The 22,823-nt window shown below is 33.5% G+C and overlaps 1 protein-coding gene across 3 annotated transcripts in view; it reads left to right on the forward strand.

Moving 5' to 3' along the window:
* Positions 1–21,485, forward strand: part of RNGTT (RNA guanylyltransferase and 5'-phosphatase) — a 131,633-nt gene extending 110,148 nt beyond the window's left edge. For 2 of the 3 annotated variants that reach the window (XM_070954031.1, XM_070954038.1), the window contains 3 exons: positions 9,607–9,673; positions 18,594–18,717; positions 20,799–21,485. In XM_070954031.1, coding sequence (XP_070810132.1) covers positions 9,607–9,673; positions 18,594–18,717; positions 20,799–20,962 — 355 coding nt within the window. In that variant the 3' untranslated portion in view covers positions 20,963–21,485. Of the gene's footprint in view, positions 1–9,606; positions 9,674–18,593; positions 18,718–20,798 lie in introns of those variants that run through there. The other variant, XR_011601065.1, reaches the window with a different exon arrangement.
* The last annotated feature ends 1,338 nt before the right edge of the window (positions 21,486–22,823 follow it).

The following is a 22,823-nucleotide window of genomic DNA, read 5'->3' on the forward strand; positions in this document are numbered from 1 at the left end:
TCCCATTATTTATGCTTTAACAATACCGTCTAGGTTCTTCCTGCTTACTATGAAAAGTATGAAAGGCTATAGGAAGGTATTCAGTATTTTTAATAGTTGTGCTAGTCCTGTGTTACAAATGACTCATTGTTGAGGAAACATTTTTACATTATAGAATCATCTTTATAAATGATTCTTTTTAAACAATGAGAGAGGCAGCATTTATGCTAAGGAGATTGTAGCTTAAAAGTAAGCATAAAGAACACATCAGAGGAAGGGGAGTAAAACTGCTGAAGACAATAGCACAATGTCTTCCTATCATTGCAAAAGTTTTTGGGAAAAGGAAGTTCAGACTTTGCAGAACTCTTCCTTTGGGATAAATTTTTTCTATAATGGATTTAAAATAGAACCATGTCAGAAGACCGAAAAAGGTACAGAGAAATCTGTACCTTTTGATAACAGGAATGTCAAAGGATAGGAAAATGTCAGCAATTTTCTAGACAGACAGGCACAGACACATATGCACACACTGTACTCTAAATTACAATGATGTAATTATGTGTTATACTGCTTTTCAAGTAAATAAATGGTGCTTATTCTCTCTAACCCCTTCCACCCTGCCTCCCCCTTTGCTTAATTAATAAATTGTACAAACATTTTCATACAGACATTTCTTTACAGAGCATTTTAGTATCTTAATTGTCTTATTCCTTCCTCTTTGATTCATGTGTTTCTTAGCACAACCTTGATATGCTTACTCTGCTACTACCACAGCCTCATTATTTTCATTTCTTGGACTGGCTTTAAGCCTAGAGAAGAGAAAGGGAAAAGAAAAAACAACTCTTCTGAATTTCTTGGAATTGCAGTACCTTTGTCAAAGTCCTTGCTGACTTCTGATCTGTCCTTGTAAACCTTGTTGTCCTTTTCTCCAGCCAGATTGCCCTGCCAATTGTTCTTTCTGATCCTTTTGCTCTTGCTAGTCCTCAGCTACAGATTCCTCTTCTGACTCACACAGCACAAACACAAACCCCCCACTCCACATTACCTAACAGTTCTGTCAATTTTATATATTGTCCCCCAAAGGCAGACATCCCTTCTGTCAGTTGTATTAATTAGGCAGGAAGCTTCTAGTGTCTGTGTGACACTTTGCATGGATCTGGCAAATAGGCAAAGACATAACCTTGAGACTAATTTACAACTCTGACCCAAGCAGGACATCTCATCCTGCTACAAAACAATCTGCTCTTCTGTTAACTGAACATTATTACATTACGCTTGATATTGCTTTACAATTGGTAGTACTGTATTGCCAATTAAAGAAAGAAACCCAATAGAGGCCTGGAATTTATATATTTTGGCTGAAGAATATATCCTTTATATCAGGGGTGAAATGTAAAATTTGTTACTACCGGTTCTGTGGGAGTGGCTTGGGGGGGAGGGTAATGTGACTGGGTGGGCGTGGCCAACTTTATTTTTTTTAACTTTTCAAAGCACTTTTTCTGCAAATGTAAAAAATGCTTTGAAAAGCCTCTGACGATCAGGAACACAGCTGGGATCGTCAGAGAGACTTTTAAAGCATTTTTTTCTGCAACCTCTTCTGGGGGAAGAGGTGGTTAAAAAAATGCTTTGAAAAGGCTCTGATGATCCCAGCTGTGTTGCCTGATCGTCAGAGCCCTTTCAAAGCATTTTTAAAACCACCTCTTCCCCAGAAGAGGTTGCAGAAAAAAATGCTTTGAAAAGCCTCTGAGATCCCAGCTGAGCCGCGCGATCATCAGAGGCTTTTTTTTTTATTTTTAAAAGCATTTTTTCGGCAGAAGTTGTAGAAAAAATGCTTTTAAAAGTTTTTAAAAAAAGCCTCTGATGATCGTGCGGCTCAGCTGGGCATGGTGGGGGGGCGCAGGGATTTTTGCTACCGGTTCTCCGAACCACCCGCCACCATTGCTACTGGATCGGGCGATCTGGTCCGAACCGGGAGCATTTCACCCCTGCTTTATATCATATATAGATCAAACTATACTCCAAGACAGATATTTCTGTTAGCAAGTATTAACTTCAATCACACATCTTACAAATAATTTTGGATTTGCAAAATTTTAGAAAAGATAGACTGCCCCAACTTATTAAAAACATACAAGAGTATGTATGTAGCTTCAAGACTAGTAGCTTAGTCTTGAAAGTAGGTCAAATAAGTAAGAAAAATAATAGCCAGACAGAATTTTTAAAATATATTTAATCTATGAAAATGTCGCTTTTAAAATTAAAGCTACAGTATATTAAAAGATAAAATATGCTGCTCATGGTAGTCCACTCATCCATGGGAAAGTATTCAATACAATAAATACTTGATTTAATAGATTAATAGGTAATATTGAGTTGGATAGGCTGTTAAATCTGAACCACATTTTATATAGAGTTCATTAATGCAGTTTATATTAACTACAAATTTTGTAACTCTTTTTATTCATACATCCATTATGTCAAGTTCCAGTCAAGAATTTGTTCTACTTCTGATGTTCTGCTTATTATTAATACCAGTTCAGACCTTAATACAGTATTATATGATATGATATTCCTTATTTACAATTAATGAGCTTTGTATACCAGGTTCTAAAGAATTACTGTGCACCCATCCAGTCATATGGGATATCCAGATAACTGTTATCACACTACCTTAAATTTTTCTTGTTCTTCTCTCTGCCTTCCCCCTCCTTTTTAAAAAATAAAATAGAAAAAATGCACAAATTGCTACAGTGCAGGGGTTTTGTTTTTGTTTTGTTTTGTTTTAAAAATGAAACTTTGATGTGTGATATGATTTACCGGAAGATGAAACTATCACAGCTGAGTAATATTTGCAGTGGGAAATATACCATTTCATGACAATGATAAATATTGGCTGTTATCAACAGATTTGAACTGGCTTAGTTTGATCAAAACTTTACAATATTTCATTATAAGACCTACTAGTATTACAAAATTGTATTGCCACAAATAAATCAGCAAGATTCACTAGAAAAGCTATTGGGCACCAATAGCTTGATTAAATTGAATTTAAGAATCTAATCTATACATGGTTCAGTTTTCAAGCCAGGACAATGAAGCTCTGTGCCATTTGGGACACTTCCCCATTCTATTGAATCTTTGAGATCAATAAATAAACGACTATGTTGAATATTAAATGTAGAGCATCCTTGCCTCCTCCTCTTCCTTTTTCTAACCAAGCATTAGCTACAAAGACATGGGTTATTCTTCATGGCTTTTGTCTTCCTTAACCTATGCATTCTCTGTTTTGTTTTTCACATTACCTCCCATTGTTCTCTTGTTTGCCTTGCCTAGAGTGTTTCTTTAATTAGAAGCTTCTATTCTGTTTTTCTCCCTATTACTTTGCTTTAGAATAGTTTTTGACATTATATGTAATTATGTATTGTGGTTACTCCATAATAACTCTTTCCTCTCAACTATAATATATAAATAAAACCCAGATTCTGTGTTGATTGCTGTGATTTTGCATTTACCACAAAGTTGTTATTACCTGTGATATTAAGAATTATCTTCACGATTAAAAAAAGATGGTTTTGGTTTGTTTTTAAAATATACTTCCTCTAATAGATCAATAGATACAATATGAAGACATTGAATTTATATAGAAATGGACAAATATACTTCTACATACTTTAAACTGTGAAAAAACTATGTTTCAATATGTTTATTGAATTTTTAAGATTTAACTTCTTTATTAGTCTATCAACGTATAAAATACAAAGGAAAAAAGGCATGAAAAACTAAGAGAGGAAGGGAAAAAGAAGGAATATAGTATAATGGGAAAAAAAAGAAAAAGGCACCATCTTCCAATTCTCTTTAGACAGTAGAAGGTAACAACATTACAACCACAACTTTGAGGTATTCAATATGTTTATTGAATTGGAATGCATAACAATATTGAATACCTTAAATTATTTTATAGTCCTTCTGCTTGGTGATGGAATGCATAAAGAGAGAGCAAAGTAAAATTCATATTGCTATCTCAGTTACTAAACTGGATATAAAACTTAATACTAGAAAAATGTTTCCAGTCTTTCGGTGCAAGTTATGTTTTTATGATGAGACTTGAAGGTCCAAGACAATTGCTTTCTACTGTACTACATTTTAAACAAGAATGATTTTAAGTTGTATAAATGTTTAAAGTTAGGTCAATTTGCGGCCAATTGAATAGTAATTTATCAGACACCAGCTTTTTGTTTCCATGCATACATTTTAAGAAGTTCAAGTATTTCATAGAATAGTGAAAAAAAGCATCAAGATAAATTTGCTAATACCATGTCTATTTTGGCAAATATTTGTTAATTTAGAAGTAGATTTAAACTCTAGTTTTAAGCTTTATTCAAAAAGTCAAAAATAATTTAAATCCCCGTTAACCAAGAATTAAAAGTAACCCATTTAACATGGGAAAGGGGAGGACATTTGTAAAAATTCTTATGGATAGTTGCTTGGAAACCAGGGTAGATTTGATTTAAAATATTAGTAGAGAAGATTGAAATTTAATGATTTAAATCATGATTTTAGTTACTGTTCTGGAAGATCCTATTACCATTTCTAGTTAAAAGTGCATTTATTTGATGACACCTTTGATAGTGAGATGTAAATTTCATTTCTAGAAGGTACATTTAGCATATAGAATAATATTGATTATTTTTAGATGAATTGGCATTAAAATTGAATTATATTTTAGTACTCATGCTCCTTTCAGAGTTTTACAGCTGGAGCAGCATTTCTCATAATGATGCTTCATTTGGGCAAACAGATCTTATATTTTGTTGCACTATTTGCATTTTCATGCTTGCTTCTCTTGTTCTCAAGTACAAGTAGTTGAATTTCATCAAAATATTCCCAGATGGGGTCTGTTTTACATATTAGGGGGGTTTTATGCACGTTTATGCACTAAATTGTTTTTTATCTTGACTTCTTTAATTTACAGCATCTGAAGTGGATTTCTAGAATAAAGTCATGCTACATTTGATAGATGTTAGCTAGATAGATGTTAACTAAATTTGGACTTCTAATCTGCAAATCTTGAAGTAATATATTATACTTTAATGATGTGCTCTAGCTGTCATTCTTTTGACTGTACAGATAACCCTTGACTTAGAACCATTCGTTCAGCCACCATTCAAATTTATGATGGCACTGAACAAATGGTGGGATTGATTGGTCTTCAGAGTTTTGGTCATCCCAACAACCCTGGAATCATGGTATTGTGGGCACTTGGCAAATGGCTTGCAGTGCCCCATGATAACATGATTGCCGTTTACGAACTTCCCTGCTGGCTTCCCCAGAAAGTCAATGGGGAAGCTGACAGGGAAGATCAAAATTAACTGGGGTAAATCTTCCCTACTCGCGCACCCTTCCCCAGCCCTTCTGCATTTGTGTTGCATCAGCCATTTTCACATTCTCCCCAAGCCTTGCTATGCCTCCCTTGCATCTTCTTTTAGCTTTTCTGAGCCTCCCTCACACCTCATGCCGTCCTCCACCTGGCAACTTACTTACCTGCTTGCTAGCCTGCTTACAAGCCACCTGAGACTTTCAACTTCCCGTTGGCTTCCCTACTGACTTGGTTATTGCCTTGGAAGTTGCCTAGTCTAACATGGGATTTGGTTAATGTTTAGTGACAGAAATTCTGACCCCAGTTGCCATCGTAAATTGAGGACTATTATTGCTGTTCATAGGACCAATATTAAATGTAGCTGCAATGTTTACATGCTATGTAGTATCAGCAGGCATTTGGTCATGTGCCTAATTCATAGTAAAGTCTGTTGATCAATGGAAGTCCTTTAGTCAAGCTAACTTGAATAAAGTTTTCCATCTTTGCAAATATCCCAAAATCATTTAAATTAATATTTGATTTATTCTAGTAGATTATTAAGGTTTGCATCAACATAATATACAGTGTATATATAACCTTGTGAAAGTGACATATTTAATGCTTGTCCTTGCTAAAATTTGTAAGCCAGTCAGGTTTATAGATATTTTAAGTGAAAGATTGGTCAACTTTATATTTAATGTTTACTACAAAAATAATGTGTCTGCTTTGATGGAATTGAATTGGACATCTCTACTGGCATTTGTTATTGAGCTTTTTGTTTTCTAGTCTATCCTGTTTTTTCATTCCCTTATGTAAGAGTGATGTTCCAAAATAACAAATGAACACTGGATAAAATGGACTGGAGCCCAGGGATAGAGAAATAACATCCTGTAGCTAATTAGATTAACAACATGCTATCATTTATATGAGCTGCTGGTTGTATATCAACACTGCAATTCTTTAAGGTAGCAGTTTAACTTGTTCAAAAGATAAGGATGGAATAGTAGATTTTCCATTTATACACACAAAGGATAGCATTACAAATTAAAAAGCTACATTTATCATTTCAGTTTTACATCCAGTATTAGATAGTTTTTCCTTCCTTATTTTGATATCTTCCTTCTCAGAAGGTAAGAGATCAGGATAGGAAAAAAATAACTACAATATTAATCAGATCAAGTCTTTAGATAATAGAAGTATTGCTTAAAGAGAACAAGAGAAAATATACTTTTAAAATAGAGGATGCCACTATTTAATAATAGAAATTGTTTAATAGTTCAGCGCTTGTAGAAATACATTACTGTCATCCTTCATAGACAGATTTCAGCAATTTGCAAAACAATTGCTTTAGTCTGTCAAACTTTTGACAGAATTAAAACAATTTATCTGATTTGTGAATTAAAATCAGTATAAGAATTAAAAACTGCCAGTCCAAAAAGTACTGTGGAGGACTTGCGGATTATTCTCATATTTCCTGTACATATTTTGTTGAGAGGACAAAAGTTTCTTACATGGGGATGAAATGGAAGAGGGAATTGAGACTTCACCAAAATGGAGAAGATTCTAACAATGGCTGTTAGATGAAATAATAATCTCCCTAAGGAATGAGAGAAGATCAATTCTTTGAATAATTTATAAATAGGATGGACAAAGTATTCAACACACTATAATGAAACTGTCAGGTGAAAGTAAAGGCATGTGATGCTATTTACTATGCTGTTCTTTTAAAAAAAAATATTTCCAAAGTTAAAATACACAAGGGAAAAAAATTACAATTTTTATGAAAAAATTATGAAAGCAAAAAAGCTGTCCTTTTTAATTTTTATTACCCTTAATAATACTTATATACGAGAAAGAATATGAATCTTTAACTCTGACTTAAGTATTAGCCAGTTTATACAGAGTTCTGTGAAAATATACTTACTCCTTTATGGATTTTCTGAATGTTTGCATATCTTTCCCTTAAATATTATCAGTGAAACTTAATCTGAGTCCTAATGGTACATTAAGAAAATACAATATGAAAGCAAAGAACACTAGAGTTGGTGCTAGTCCATTTATATCATAATCAAAGTTATATTATGTTCCACTGTGAAAAAGCAACAACTCTCCTATCCAGTTGATTCGGTTCTCACTATAGCTGGTTTATATTTCAAACAATGAAAACTGATCTGGGATAACTTAGTCCTATATATAAATATTTGCTTCTCATCAAAGCAATGTCCTTCCTACGTTGAAGTTAAGGGGATGACATATTCTGCTTTAAGCCTCGATACGTCTAAAGGATGGCTTTTTGAATATTAATTATAATTCATGTAGAATTTTCTCTCTGTTAATAGCAATAGCACTTAGATTTATATACCACTCCATAGTGCTTTATAGCACTCTCTGAGTGGTTTACAAATGCCAGCATATTGTCCCCAATAATTTGGGTCCTCATTTTATTTATCTCAGAAGAATTGAAGGCTGAGTCAATCTTGAGCTGCTCAGGAACGAACTCCTGGTGGTAGGCAGAGTTACTTGCAGTACAGCATTCTAACCACTTCACCATCACAGCTCCTTTAATGCATATGCCTTCATTTAAATAAGCAGCAACTTTCCTAGCAAGTTGCGATGATGATTTCATATTTATTATCCTAAAATGTTGATACTCAACCACAGAACCCTTAACTAAAAGAAAACCATAATTATAACAGAGAGATAACTCTTACATTTTATTTTCCAATTACATTTTAGCATTGTGTTTTGCATTGATTAGTAAAAAAAGTTTTATAAATGTTGCTTAACAAAAATTTGCCTTTCAGGAAGTATGGCTGATGAAGTTGCAATTGATTTTGAAATCTTGAGTATTACAGTTTTGACTGCCAATTTGCTACTTTTCCAAATTTACATTTTGACTAATTTCAACTAAGAATCTTAAATTGGATTTATGACTTTTGGTGCTCAATTAGCTAAAAACACAATTTCTTTCTGGATTGCATGGGAGAAAATGATTTGGAGAAAACCTACTTTAGTACCTGTGTAAAACAATATTTAAAATAATCAAAACAAGAGAAAACTAATTAAAAAAAATGTTCTTCTATAATCTACAGAAGCCTATCTAATAGCAAAAGCAACTATCACGGACTATTTTATGTTTGTTTTCTTATGCCAAATAAATGCTGTTGCTCTTTTCATGGATGGCTTTTTTGCCTATGATAATCTGATAAAAATGAATTTTAGCCATTTATTCTGAAACTTAAATATTCTGACAAGTAGCAGGAATAGGATGGGGATACTATATTATCCACAACAAGGATATAGATAGATTAAACCAAGGTGGGCAATTTTTCCAAGGAGCCACATGAGAAAACTGGGACTGTTGTGGCGGGCCAAACCAATAGGGTTGTGAAGGCGCATAGGCATGCACACACAGACATATTGGAAAAAAAATAGCAGTTGTCTTCAAAATAAAAGCAATCCACAAAGGGCAGACAACGAACCTAAGGGCTAGATGTCACCTAGGGGCCATAAAATGCCCAGGTCTGGATTAAACTCAGCAACCATTTAAATTTTCTATGGATGCTTAAAAGTCTGAATAAAAGTTTGAAATCTGAAGATCTGGATAATTTTTGTAGTTTACATAACATGTAGCTGCCTTTCTTTGGAGGATTGGGATCTTTATGAGATAATATGGGATACCTATGATAGCTTCCATATAGGCATGTTCTAAGTAGGCCTCAGAAGGAAAGTCTTTACAAAAGAATTTTGGCCATTGGCCTCGCCTTTTCTTAAGTTTGAATCTGTGTTGGATCTTTGCATGACTTCTTCCACAGATCTTTTAGAATCATGTATTGATCATTATCAGTAAGTGTAACATAACTTGAAAGTCAGATCTCCATCTTTCGGTAAGGGAAAAGTTATTCTAATACTAGCTAAGAAGTGCCATATAAATTAGAAAATTGTACTCTATGAGAATTTTATATTTATTCCAAACATGTAACCTTTTTTTTGGTTAAGTACTCATTTTTGTAGAAATAATGAAGTGAGTTTTGTCCATTCCTAATCAGCTCATGCTTTGAGAAGCATAATAATTAGTTTTCTGGAGGTGTGCCTTCTGGCAAAAATACAAAACATGGACTTTGGTATATTACTAGATTTTATACTATTACTTCAGTTCTGGGTATATTAACTAAAATATACAGTATATATGGGCCAGGATAGATTACTTTACTTATCAAAACATGCAGAATGGTATTGACAGCTTTTAATTAGACATTTTCTTTTTTTAGGCTTCTCCCACGGAACGTCGGATTGCTTTATGTTGGAAGTTTAGATAGACCTTTTGCAGAAATTAAGGTAACAGCAATTAGTTTTGTAAGTTTTTGCCTAGATAAAGTTATAAAACTGTTAGTTTGTGTGTATATGTGTGTGTGTGTGTGGTACCATTCCTATGCTCAGCATTTGCAACTTTGTGAGAAATAAGCAACTTACCGTATTTTTCGGAGTATAAGATGCACCGGAGTATAAGAAGCACCTACCTTTTTTGGTTGTTTTTTTTTAAAAAAGGCTTTTTTTATTTTTTAGACAAACACACATACAAAGATACAATGTATTTTCTTTGAACAGTATTTGGCTGGCCCACAAATTTAAACAGTGTTTAGTCATTTCAATTAAATTTACAATTTTTTTTAAAAAAAGGTTTTTTTTATTTTTTAGACAAACACACATACAAACATACAATGTATTTTCTTTGAACAGAGTATTTGGCCGGTTCACAAATTTAAACAGTGTTTAGTCATTTCAATTAAATTTAAAATTTCCATATTTCCTTTTTGCCATATTTATTCCTCATCTATTTTTTTAAAAAAAACAGTATTACCCTTCATTCTCATCTCTAATCTTAATCAAATTAATTTTTCCCTTCTATATTATACTCCTTCCCATTGTCATCTATTTTTATATCCATCCTCACATTGATTAATTATGTAATATTACAATTGTTTAATACAAATTCAACATTTTTATATAAATCAATTAGTTATATAACTATCTTTTTTGTATATTAATATGAACATGAATATTCCAATTATTTCCATGCAATCCAATTTCTTACAAATCAAATTAATTATATTTACCGATAATAATAAACCAAATAATTTTCCCCATAAATTCCTCCAAACCACAACTTAACCATTTCTGCTTTCAACACAATATACAATTAATAGTATCTCAATTATTACAATTACCTAGTTAAATAGAGCTTTCCTCTTATGTTACTCATTTTCACATCTTAAACTCTCCGAATAACCCAAAGTTTTGCCCATATAGAAAAATATTCCAGTTATTATTCATTTCATTTTTACAATCATGGTTTCCCATTTATTTCTTACTACTATTCATATTTCAATTCTAAATATGTATAACGTCTTTCTCTTTCATTTCTTTTTCTTTTTCTCCTTTCTTATTTTTATTTTTGCCTTTTTTCTTTTGTGTTTTAAAATCTTGAACTCCCCTCTTTTGCCCTAAATTTCCCATTGTTTGCACCTACCTTTTTTGGTGAGGAAAAAGAAATCTCTGTCTCATTTTGCCATTTTGTTGGAGCAAAGAGCCTGATTTACTTTCAGTTTCGTTTTTCAGTATAGCTAGGGGGAAAAAAATCTCCTGCAGCAAACAGCAAGCAGCAGAGCCCTGCGCAGAACAGCTGAGAGCAAATCAGCTGAGAGTCGGGAGGCCGATCTAATCAACTTGTGCTAATTAACCTATGCTGGAGCTGAAAGGAGCCATTTTTTCTTACTGTTTGCTTGCAAGGAGGTAACTGCTGGAGGCACAGCCCCAAGGGTGGGAGCCAGTGGGTGGGACATTCGGTGTATAAGACGCACCTAAATTTTCACCCCCTTTTGGGAGGTAAAAAGGTGCATCTTATATTCCGAAAAATGCAATATTTTAAAACATTTTGATAAAGTATTTATACTTTAAAATGATTATGTTCTTTACTTTCTAAAATCCATTCTTTTTCAGACATTTGGTAGAATTAGTGTATTCGGATCTGAGATACTCATCTTTTTCATGAGGATTAAATAATTCCAGGTTAATTTCTATATTAGGAGCCCTGGTAGCGCAGTGATTAGAATGCAATATTGTAGGCTAACTCTGTTAACAGTCTGGAGTTTGATCCTGACAGGGTTCAAGGTTGATTCAGCCTTCCATCCTTCTGAGGTTGGTAAAATGAGGACCCAGATTGTTGGGGGCAATGTGCAAATAATGCTTTAACATAGTAAACTGCTCAGCGTGTGCTGTAAAACACTATTGGGTGGTATATAAGCCTAAATGCTATTACTATTGCTGTAATTATTGTAGAGAGAATACTAATACTGTCACAAAGAGGAAGGCAATAGCTGTTTCCACTGTTGCTTCCTAGCATCTTATATTTAAGACATGCTGCCTACAGTTCTAGGTGTAATAAAGAGTTATCAAGGTTAGTATCATCAATAGCTTAGTACTCTATTTATTTATCCAGTCCTCTTTCATAGCTGACTAAATTGCTGGTTATCAATTGGCCTGATGGCAGCAAATCCTATAGTTTAGCTATGCATTGTATAAGCAATGTTTAACTTTGAATGCTTCTGGATGTCAATGCATTTATTTTAAGAAATGATCCTAAATTTTTAGAGGGAGAAAAACCACTTTAAATTTACAGATAGTCTATGTTTTCCTCTGAGAAAGATTGAAATAGCCACACCCCCAATTATTTTAGCTCTTTTGTTATGTACATATTCCATTTTAAGGGCTGGCGATCAAATCTACATGCTCCAGGGAGATGTGCATAACTAATCAGGTGGTTCTTGATACACTTTTTTCTCTCTTCGTCACTCAGATTCTCTTAACCATGTTATGAAAATATTTAATTTTTGTGAAACAGTTTCCAAATCTTAATCGTTTACTTCTTTAATAAAGCAATTAGAAGAGTTTATATTTTAAGGGAAACTTTATCTGGATTGCCAAATCTTATAAGAGAAAATTTCCACACCAAACGAGAATCCTGTTGAAATGATACCAAGATAACCTGGCTATGATTAAGTCAAAGACAAAATTATACAACATTTTACAAATATAACACTGGCACGATAGTTTAATTTATAGGAAAGTGACTGGAATCTTGCCTGAATGAAATTGCTTTCAGATAACTTCATGTTGAAATAACAGATCTGCAGGATTTAACTGATGATTTCCATAAATAACATTTGGATGTGAGATAGTTAATAAAAGACATATTTCATAGTTGCCAACTTTGGCTACTGAAAACATACCATAATTAGTCTTTGGAGATTATGTTTATTCTTTTGGTATACTGCAGCCAGATGAAAAGATATAAAACTGAGAGCACGTGATTAAATCTTATCTCTTCTTATTGTAGAATGTTCCTATGCAGGCAAGTATTATACCATAGGGAAAGCAGAACTGCTATCATGCCAATCTGGGTCTTTGTTAGGAGCAGAAACCAGCTCATGCATACTATTACATATAATTATCATAAAATTATGGGCTAGAAATGGAAGAGTCATGCTGTTGCATTTTAGACAGCATATTCGTAATAAGCTGTAATAAAATAAGCGTTTTTGAATTGGATATAAGAATAGGCCTTACTTGCAATTACAAATGTGTGTTCAATTGAAATACTTTTGAAGCTCAATTTAACAAAGCAAACACATTTTCTGGCAGCTTTAGCATAATTGTTCCCAGGGTTGAAAGCTTGTTCGATTTAAAAAAAACAAAAAACACTTGCATAAAGCTAGCTTCTGGGAAGCAAAGCACAGTTGAGGAAAACTTTCAATTACCTGGTTTTTCAGTTTTATGTGAAACAGTAAATAACAGTAAGTGTCAAAGGATTCCTGTTTATTTTTCCATATTTTAATATGATTTAAATGATTCATTCATATGTTGAAATTGTCATTTTAATGAGACATTTTAATTCTATATGCTATATATAGGGCATTTCACTTAATATATAGGGCAGACTGCAGTTAACATCAAGCACATATACAGTGACAGAATTGAAATCTATATTTGCTCCTTGATAAGTCACCAGTTTTATATGGATTTATAAGTCACATTCATTGATTTTAAAGTATATATTTAAAATGACAAGCAATGGCTTGTCATTCTTTTTCAGGAACATTACAAATGGTAGAATCTAATATTGTGTTAGCAGGAGTTCTCCTTTCTGTGGTCCTGCAAATTATTTATAATGTATTTGGCAGGGGAGTGCAGGAAACAGGAGCATTCTCCCTTCCAGGTCCTTAGAAGAAGATGCTTCTGTTAGGACTGTTACTTAATCAGTCCCCCTCCTCTGTTCCCCATCAGCAGCAATCTACCAAAACTTAGTGGCATGACGCACTGCTGATTTTAGCATGCAGTTAAGGGGAAGGAGTTGAAAGAAGCCTCCTATAGGTTAAAACATCTTTAAAAGTATAATTACATTTTAGATATTTGGTCCCTGCCTTACTAGTAGCATCATCGCATTGCCCTTCTTTGCTGCAGCCATCAGCTATGAAGTAAACAAGTAGGGTCCGAGGCACCAAAAGAAATTGATTCCCTGCTGTTTTAACAGAAACATGTATTGGATTTCCTCCATGCTATGCCAACTGGGAGGCTGTATTCGATGAAGAGAGGCTTTATGTAGAAACATTGTTTTATTATCTAAAAGGATTTAAAATGATGAAGGACAGCATCTTTCAAATTAAAGAGTAGAACTGAAAGAATGTATTATCTTATACCTCTGAATTGCTGTGGCAGTTCAGCTGTTCTTACATCGTGATTTGGGGGCAGTTTTGCAAAATATACTGACAGTTATTTTTAAAATATATTTGAACTATATTATTATGTAAACATTTACAGATAAAAATTCCTTGTTTTTTCTTTTTTTCTTTTTGCTTTTTGGGGATTCTTTTTATACATGATTATATAAATAGAAAATAGAGTAGGGTAGGGTAGACTAGAAAATAGAATAGAATAGAATAGAATAGAATAGAATAGAATAGAATAGAATAGAATAGAATAGAATAGAAACAAAGAATTTGTCTCCAGTGCATAAGTTCTCAGTATATATACAAGCAACAAGTAATAAATCATGATCATAATCATAAAATACCATCGTAAATCAGGATACAAACTCAGTGATAGTCATAGGATACTAAATAAGCAAACAGCATAAATCCTAATAGGATACTAAATAAAGGCAATCAGCATAAATCATGAGATAGAAGCAACAAAGTTATAAGTAGCTAAGGAAATAGGTAATAGGAAAGATGAGAAAGATAAAAGGTAATACAGCTTTACTATGTGGTTTGACATCCTAGGGCATAGACAGTGTTGTGGAATTAGTTGTTTAGCATAGTGATGGCAGGGGCAAAAACCTATCCTTGTGTCTAGTTTTGGCATGCAATGTCCTATAGCTGTGTTGGCGAACCTTTTTGGCACCGAGTGCCCAAACCAGAATGTGTGTGCGCCAGAGCAGCGGAAACCCGAAGACCAGCTGGCCGGCGCTCGCATGTGCACTGGTCAGCTGGTCTTTGGGTGCGCCGGAAACCAGAAGAGCAGCTGGCGAAAGCCCGTGTGCCCACAGAGAGGGCTCTGTGTGCCACCTCTGGCACACATGCCATAGATTTGCCATCACGGCCCTATAGTGTGGTCTTGAGGGGAGCAGTTGAAACAGTTTATGTCCAGGATGTGAGGGGTCTGTAGATATTTTCACAGCCCTCTTTATGGCTCGTGCAGCATACAGGTCCTCAATGGAAAGCAAAGGTCCTGCAAAAAGGGACTTATGACTGTTTTTCCACATTTACGGAGGAAAAGGTGATGGCTTCTTCTAGTAATGTATCAAGTGGCCCTTGAAGGTTAATTAAAAAAAACACCACATACATACAATGTCCATTTCCAAATATTGCTTGTTCCTGTTTTAATGGATAAGAAAAGCAGAGAATTCTGGAGGGTCTGCTTTACAAAACAAGGACAATCTTTATATTGATGGCTAATATTGATGAAACTAAGTCATCCTAATTTTTACAACAGTGTTACTTTCTGATATTAACTCAGTCGTGATTTGTAGGTTGGACCAATGATTATAGTAGATAGCGATCACATAAATTACATGGGGGGGGGGCGGGAAGGAATGTTTTCTCCCCCTCCCCTCCTTCCAAGCATATTCAGAATAATTATAGTAACATGTCATTGTTTAAACTGATCAGCCCTTTCTGTTAGGAAAATGCATTTAGGTCGTTGTTCTGGCAGATGTTATCATTTTCTGGAAAGATCTTCCAGATTGTTAATGAATGGCCAAGCAAGTACATAGATAGTTAGTTAATCCCACTTAATTGTCACAGTGAAATAGAGCAAGCACATAATTTTCTGCTATTTTAATTCTGTGAACACCATAAGAATGATAAATTGTGACACAGCCTTATAGAGAATGCTGATTTGTGAAAGTCATTGACTACAATAAACTTTCTTCCCTTCCCTTTTTCTTCTCAAACAGGTGGTTCACTAACATCTTTTCCTCCTTCAACAGGAAATGGATGGATGGATTTAGCTAGCTAGAGATAAATTTTACCTGGCAGTGATTACCAGTTAATATGCATTTTCAAGCCATTACGTAGCCTAATGTTTTTTTCTGTGGGCAATCATATTCACTATGGATTAGGAAAGTGTATATTTTCCTGAATGTGACTAGCTGATTCCACAACTATAAAACCTCTGGCTGAGAAATGCTTTTCTGTGACATATATGTGATATGCTATAAAAAAGATTATGGATGGACACATTGGGCAGTTAATCATACTAACAAAATGGGAATGATTTTAACCCTATTTTGTGGTGGATAACTTGTTGAGTAAAACTCCCAACATTTCTCATGATGTCACTTCTGCTAAAAAGATTTAAATCCAATGATCCACCAGAAATCAATATAGTTGCTACGGTGGTGGTGATATGAATTACTGGTGTGTGTATAGGGGGCTGGGGGGGGGATAGGATTAGAAGGAAGCATTTGTGATGATTAGATTTAAATAAATTTAAATTATTACAGAAATAATAGTTTAAAATTAAGAAGCTGGGAAAAAATTTTGGAAGTGCATTTGAGAACTTGTAAAATTTCTTCAGAACAAAATAATACCTTGCTGCTTTAACAGTAGTGTTACTAGTTACTAGAGATACTAGTTAAGCTGAAATACTTCTGTAGGCATGAAGCAGGCATTGAGAACCCTGGCATCCTACTGTAATGAGGAACAATTTATAATCAATTATGATAAATCCAAAGTTCTATTTTTTTTTTCCTTACAAAGCAAAAGTGGACAATTGGTTCCCATGAATTAGAGCAGGTCAGATGTTTTAGTATTTGGGCATAGTATTTCAGGCCTCCAGGAAATTAACAACCCAGGTAAATTATGCCACTTCTACTGCTCAAAAGAGCACACAAACAATAATTAAAGTTTATAGGCAACAGGCAAATTACATTCTAGCAGCAGTTAAATTGTTTACAGCTAAAACAATTGCCCAACTTTTATGTGGACTACAACTTGACCCACACACAAATCCGAGCGTTTATGAAGCCATTGAAATTTCCTTAGGACTTCGTTCAGTATCCAAGTGCAGTATTGAGGCTTGAAGCTAATGTACTAAGTATTAAGACTCAGGCCTGGTCTAGGATTCTAATCTCAGTATTTAGAATTAAGTTTGATCCTATAGGCCTGATGTCTCTGCTGTTGACAGACAGCTACCAATCTCATTGGCTCTGTATCTGTATAGCAGAACTTTGCAGTTTTGCTTACCCTGAATCTTTAAGCCAATTAACCCTGGAGATGGCTGAATTAATAGTAGAAGAGAGAATCAGGGATATTGGTCATCAGAATGATGTCACCAGTGAATACCTTTGGAATTCTATCGTCAATTTTTGGAAAGACCCAAGCCCTTTACTGCAGGGTATCTATACAATCAAAAGCTACTTCCTTCTGTTTCTTTTCATTTTTTCATTTTGTACATTTGTCTTTGTCTTTGTCTTTTTTCCTTTCTTTTCTTTACATTAATTCTTTTTAGGTTTTATCTGCTGTTTAAAATTCTTAATAAAATGTATGTGAAAAAACAAAGAATTATAAAATATTGCCTTGGGACAAGATTAGGCTATTCATTTCCACTCTAATACAGACACCATTTCTCATATAATGAAAACAAGAATAGCATGGGTTTTGTTTAGAAAAATAAAACATGTTCAACAACAGAAGTTACCATAGCTACTCCAAAATTTTGCATGGCTAATAAGGTGCACAAGATAAAGTATACAAAACAAATAAAATGTTAAGTGGATACAAGTAATTCTATGATTTAGTGTTAATCTAATAGTAAAATACAGCTTGAAAGATATCTGCATATGGTTTAACTTTTTTTTTTTAATAAAACCAACCCTAGAAGCATTCAGATTATTTTATTATAAAGGCACTAGGACAAGTATATGGCATTTCTGATGCTCAAATGTGTTAAATTATAATTCCCTGCAGCCCCAGGGAGGATATTAATGGAAATGAATATTGGAAGCTACAGTTATCAACATCTGGAGGCCATAGATTTCCCATCGGTTACTTAGTTTCACACAGATGGAAAGCGGTTTTGTAACTTACACCAGTGGGGAATTTTATCATTGTAAATTTGTACAAACTCATACTTTTTTCGTGACCATAATTATTGTTAGTTTGAGAAGAAATAGGATTACAGAAATGTTGGACAATTTTAAGAGTTGATTTTAATATAAATTTTCTGATTCAAATGACAAGTATAATTTATTTAAAAATCTAAATGGTTAGTTTTAGGAGCTTATGGAATATATTCTTCTGATTAAAAAACACAATAGACACAATTTCCTGTGTTCCATTTGATACTCTATTTCTGTAGACGTACCGTAATTACATTAAGAATAAAACTTCTTGTGATTTGAACAGAAATTCTTTGCATTTCTGCATTCTAGGTTTTTTTCCCCTTAAAAAAATTATACGCCCCATAGGGATGTATTCAAATATAATTTATATATTTATTTATATATTTATTAATATTTTATAGATAGATAGATAGATAGATAGATAGATAGAAATTTAACTTGGCTGTTTTCTGCTTTTATCATGTCTCTTGTATCTTTGAGGTACATTATATGTTTGTAGCAAGTAATTTGGTACTGAATGATCTGAATTTAAGAAAAAAAAAATGACTTCCTTTTTTCATTTGTAACAAAAAACAGGTAACAAAAGATTTGAAGCAATATGATAATAAAATAATAGAATGCAAGTTTGAAAACAACAGCTGGGTCTTTATGAGACAAAGGATAGACAAAAGTTTTCCCAATGCTTACAGTACAGCAATGGGTAAGTGCAATAAACTGGTTCTGTATTTGCATTTTGTTATTAAACTTTAGCCAGTAAAATTAACCATTTTTTTTTGCAAAGACTCTAAGACTCATAATTTGAGTTCTCTTGGCTTCAATAAAAATTGGAGTTCAGAACCGCAGTTTGACTCATGCATATTTAAAAATGAAATGTGGACTGGCATGGAGCATTCATATCAAGTGGTCTTCTCTTGTCTGGCACTTTCAATTGTATTCATATTAAGACAGCCACTACTCAGTGAAAATTTCTACATCCTAAAGTAATGTGTAAAGCATGGGAAATAAAAGATTAAAATTATGAAAAATGGTTGTTTATGTAGTACATTCCAATTTCCCTACTACTATTAAAAATAATCTAATTAAAAATATAAGACAATAAGATTCTTTCCAAGGCAAATGCTTAAAAATCATTACAAATTATTATTGTCGGTATTGAATAGATATAGCTAAAATGCATTTTAACTCTATACACTTCATGTGACAAAAACTTATTTTGAAAAATTCAGAGGAAAAATACTATTGGTATGTTGTAAAAATATTTAAGTACCAAAAAATATTTAAGTACCATGTGATACTAACATTTATTAACAACTCACAGATATTTATCCATACAACCATAGTTACATGCAGTTCACGATTCCATATTTGTACAGTTTAGGTGTCAATACTTTCCACAAAAACATGAAATTACTTAAAAATATGTACTGTTCTCCAAATAATATGTTGCTTGTACATGCCTAAACATAGCACAATCACTTACAATTAATAGAAAATATCAAAATTTATTTAAAAGGTTTTAATTACTTCTTAACAATAATGAGTTAACCTTTTAGACCAAAAATACTATATCAAAATGTATTACATAGTTACAAGGCACACACCAGGCTGTTCATTACGGGATTCAGTACAGTATAGTGCAGATGATGCTAAACTGGCAGGAATAGCGAACACCCCAGAAGACAAGCTCAAGATCCAAAAAGATTTGACAGACTTGAACAATGGGTCCTATCAAGGTTTTATACCTAGGCAGGAAAAACCAAAGGTACAAGTACAGATTAGGCAAAACCTGGCTCAAAAATAGTAATTTTGGGAGGGATCTTGGAGTTCTAGTGGACAATCATTTAAACATGAGCTAGCAATGTCTGAGAACAGCCAAAAAAAACTAATACAATCCTTGATTGTATAAATAGAGGCACATGAAACATTAGTACCGCTTTATAAAGCCTTAGTAAGGCAGTACTGCATCCAGTTGTTGATCACCATATTACAAAAAAGATGTTGAGACATTGGAAAAAGGCAAAGAAGAGCAACTAAGATGATTAAAGGCCTGGAGACAAAAACATGTGAAGAATGGTTGCAGGAATTGGGTATGGCCAGTTTAGAGAAAAGAGTATTCCACTATTTGAGGAGCTGCCACAAAAAAAAAAGGGGGGGGGGGTTAACTTATTTTCCAAAGCACCAGCAGGCAAGACAAGAAACAATGGGTGGAAACTAATCAAGGAGAGAAGCAGCCAGGAATTAACTTCCTAACAGTGAGGACAATAAATAACTACGAAGAACAGCTTGCCTTCAAAAGTTGTAAGTGCTTCATCACTGGAGGTTTTTAAGAAAAGACTGGACAACCACCTATCTGAAATGGTATAGGGTCTCCTGCTTGAGCAGGGGATTGGATTAGAAGACCTCCAATGTCCCTTCCAGCTCTATTCTGCTTGATTGATTGATCTTAGTAATAGAGGTCTCAGAGGCTGGAGAAAAAACATCAACAATTCTGGTTTTGAGGGTATGAGGAGTTTTAGCTTTCAGTGTAAAAACTGACCTTTACAGGAACATTGTAACGGGAAGCTTCTTCTTTTGAACTAGTTGAACATGTCTGCATATGAATAAGACTTTCTTTGAGTTTCATTGCCTGGATTATGTTGTCATGATACTCATAACAGTTTGCAAGACAATTTGGTTTGGATCCACTGGATTTTGAGAATCTCCATTTTCTGTAAATGCAACTGTGAATAAATGTTTTTTCTTGCTCTTCTCCATCTCACACAATGTGTTATTGCCTTCCAGCTGTATGCAACAGTATACAACATCCAGTGACAAAGGAATTCCTTTTTGAATTCATTGAAAAATGTATGGCAGCAACTCCAGGACAGCCACGTAAACATCACCTAGATCCTGACACTGAACTCATGCCACCACCACCACCTAAAAGGCCTCGGCTGTCGTCATAACGAATCTCTTCTGACCAAGAAAATAGTAGAATTGTTTAGAATTCTACAATATAATATGTTTGGTGTAAATATCCTGTAAATACTTAAGTGCATTTTTTTTGGAATGCCGCATCAGGAACTAAGATTTGTTTTCTACTTGACAAGTTGAACATTGTTTCTAAATTTGAAAAATATTAAATCTAAAGAGTTAGGTTAAAAAGATGTGGAATCAGTGGAAAGCTATTGTTTGGTAGATAACTTTCAAATTTGATATTTTATACCAGCAATCTGGAACTGTGAAGCCATGATAAAAATGTTTTCCCCCTTTTTTTAAAAACAACAACAGTATTTCAGTGAGTGTGTGAAACTGATTGCCTTGTTTCATTTAATTTAGTTCTTAGGGTCTTGTTTTAAAAATAATTGCAAATGGTATTGTAATGTTCTTCTTAAATAAAAGTTTACCAGGTTTCACTATTTTTTTAAATATAGCCTTTTATATTAAAGACATTACAAGGTCTTATATAAAAATTGTATTGGATGTGCACTGAGTGTTTTTTTTCATCTTGAACTAAATATTTGCTGAATCTGTTTTAAAACTGGATTCCTCATTAGTACCAACCATAAACAGTCCTTGATATAAAAAAATATTTCCCATTTCTGTACAAATAAATACAAGTTATATCAAAAAGGTATATAATTTGAGTTTCATGAAGATGAGCCATTTTAACAATATAACGTTAGTTTCTAAAAAGAGATGATAGAAGAAAAAACAAAATACATTCAATTCCAGGAAGAATGCCTATTAGAACAATTAATATAAAAGGAAATATTTTCATTGAGGAAGTTAGAATGATAAGCTCAGTTCAGTTTTAGGTCAGATGTTCAGTTTTTGAAGCAAGAGTCAGTTTAGCTGATTGCCAACATCTTTCATAATCTGGTGTTTTAATATTCTAGTTTAAAATAAATCATGATTAGTTGCAGGACAAGTATATTTTATTCCGCCCCTATAGCATTTCATCGATGTGGAGAACAAAGTTGTCTTTAAAAAAGAGAAATATTTGTAAAGGTAAATATTTTCACAAGTTGACTGTAAAAGAAACCAGCTGGCATTTTAACAGCATTTATGTGTAGATCACAACTATTTAATCAACTTCTGATTTGAGTAAATTTGTTAGTAATATAGTGGTAGCCACTCTGAACAGAGTATATTAGAAACATTTAGTGTTCATATTTTTAAAGTTTAATCATTTTCTTAAGTCTTAAATCTGATCTTAAGTGGAGATTGGTTGTGCTTTGTTCAGTGCCCATTTTGGATTCTACAAAAATATATCTCAGGCATTGAAGGAAAAATGTGGTTAATTATTTTATACAATTAAAATGCTAAATACATTGGTGTGCAGAATGAGCTGAGATTGGAGGAGGATACTAAAAACAACAATTAAAAGCTTATCTAGATATATTCAAAATAAAAGGAAGAGAAAAGTTTCAGTATGCTAAATGCTGAATGAAAACAACAGAATGCTAATATGTAGGAAAAATTGGAATTACACAACTCCTATTTGGAGCAATCTGTTTTGAGAAAATGAAATATGTTCCATCAGGCAATTTGAACAGGAGGATGAAAGTTCCTAAAATTGCTTATTTAGTTTGAATTAGATTCAATTTCCAGACCACATAAATCCTAGTGCCCTTCCTGCTTAAGGTACTGAAGGATGAGTTGATCAAACCTGCATGCTATCATCTATGAAAAATTGGGGTCCTGTCTTTAAAAAGTTGTGTACAGGAAATTATAGGCAAGCCAGTCTACCACCAATACCTGCAAAAATTCTAGGACAGATCACAACTCTAAACACCTTGAAAATCCTGCAGTGATTTTCAGTAG

This window comes from Pituophis catenifer, unplaced genomic scaffold (assembly GCF_029215685.1).
Source record: "Pituophis catenifer annectens isolate HBS135680 unplaced genomic scaffold, rPitCat1.0.hap2 SCAF_1, whole genome shotgun sequence".
Lineage (NCBI taxonomy): Eukaryota > Metazoa > Chordata > Lepidosauria > Squamata > Colubridae > Pituophis > Pituophis catenifer.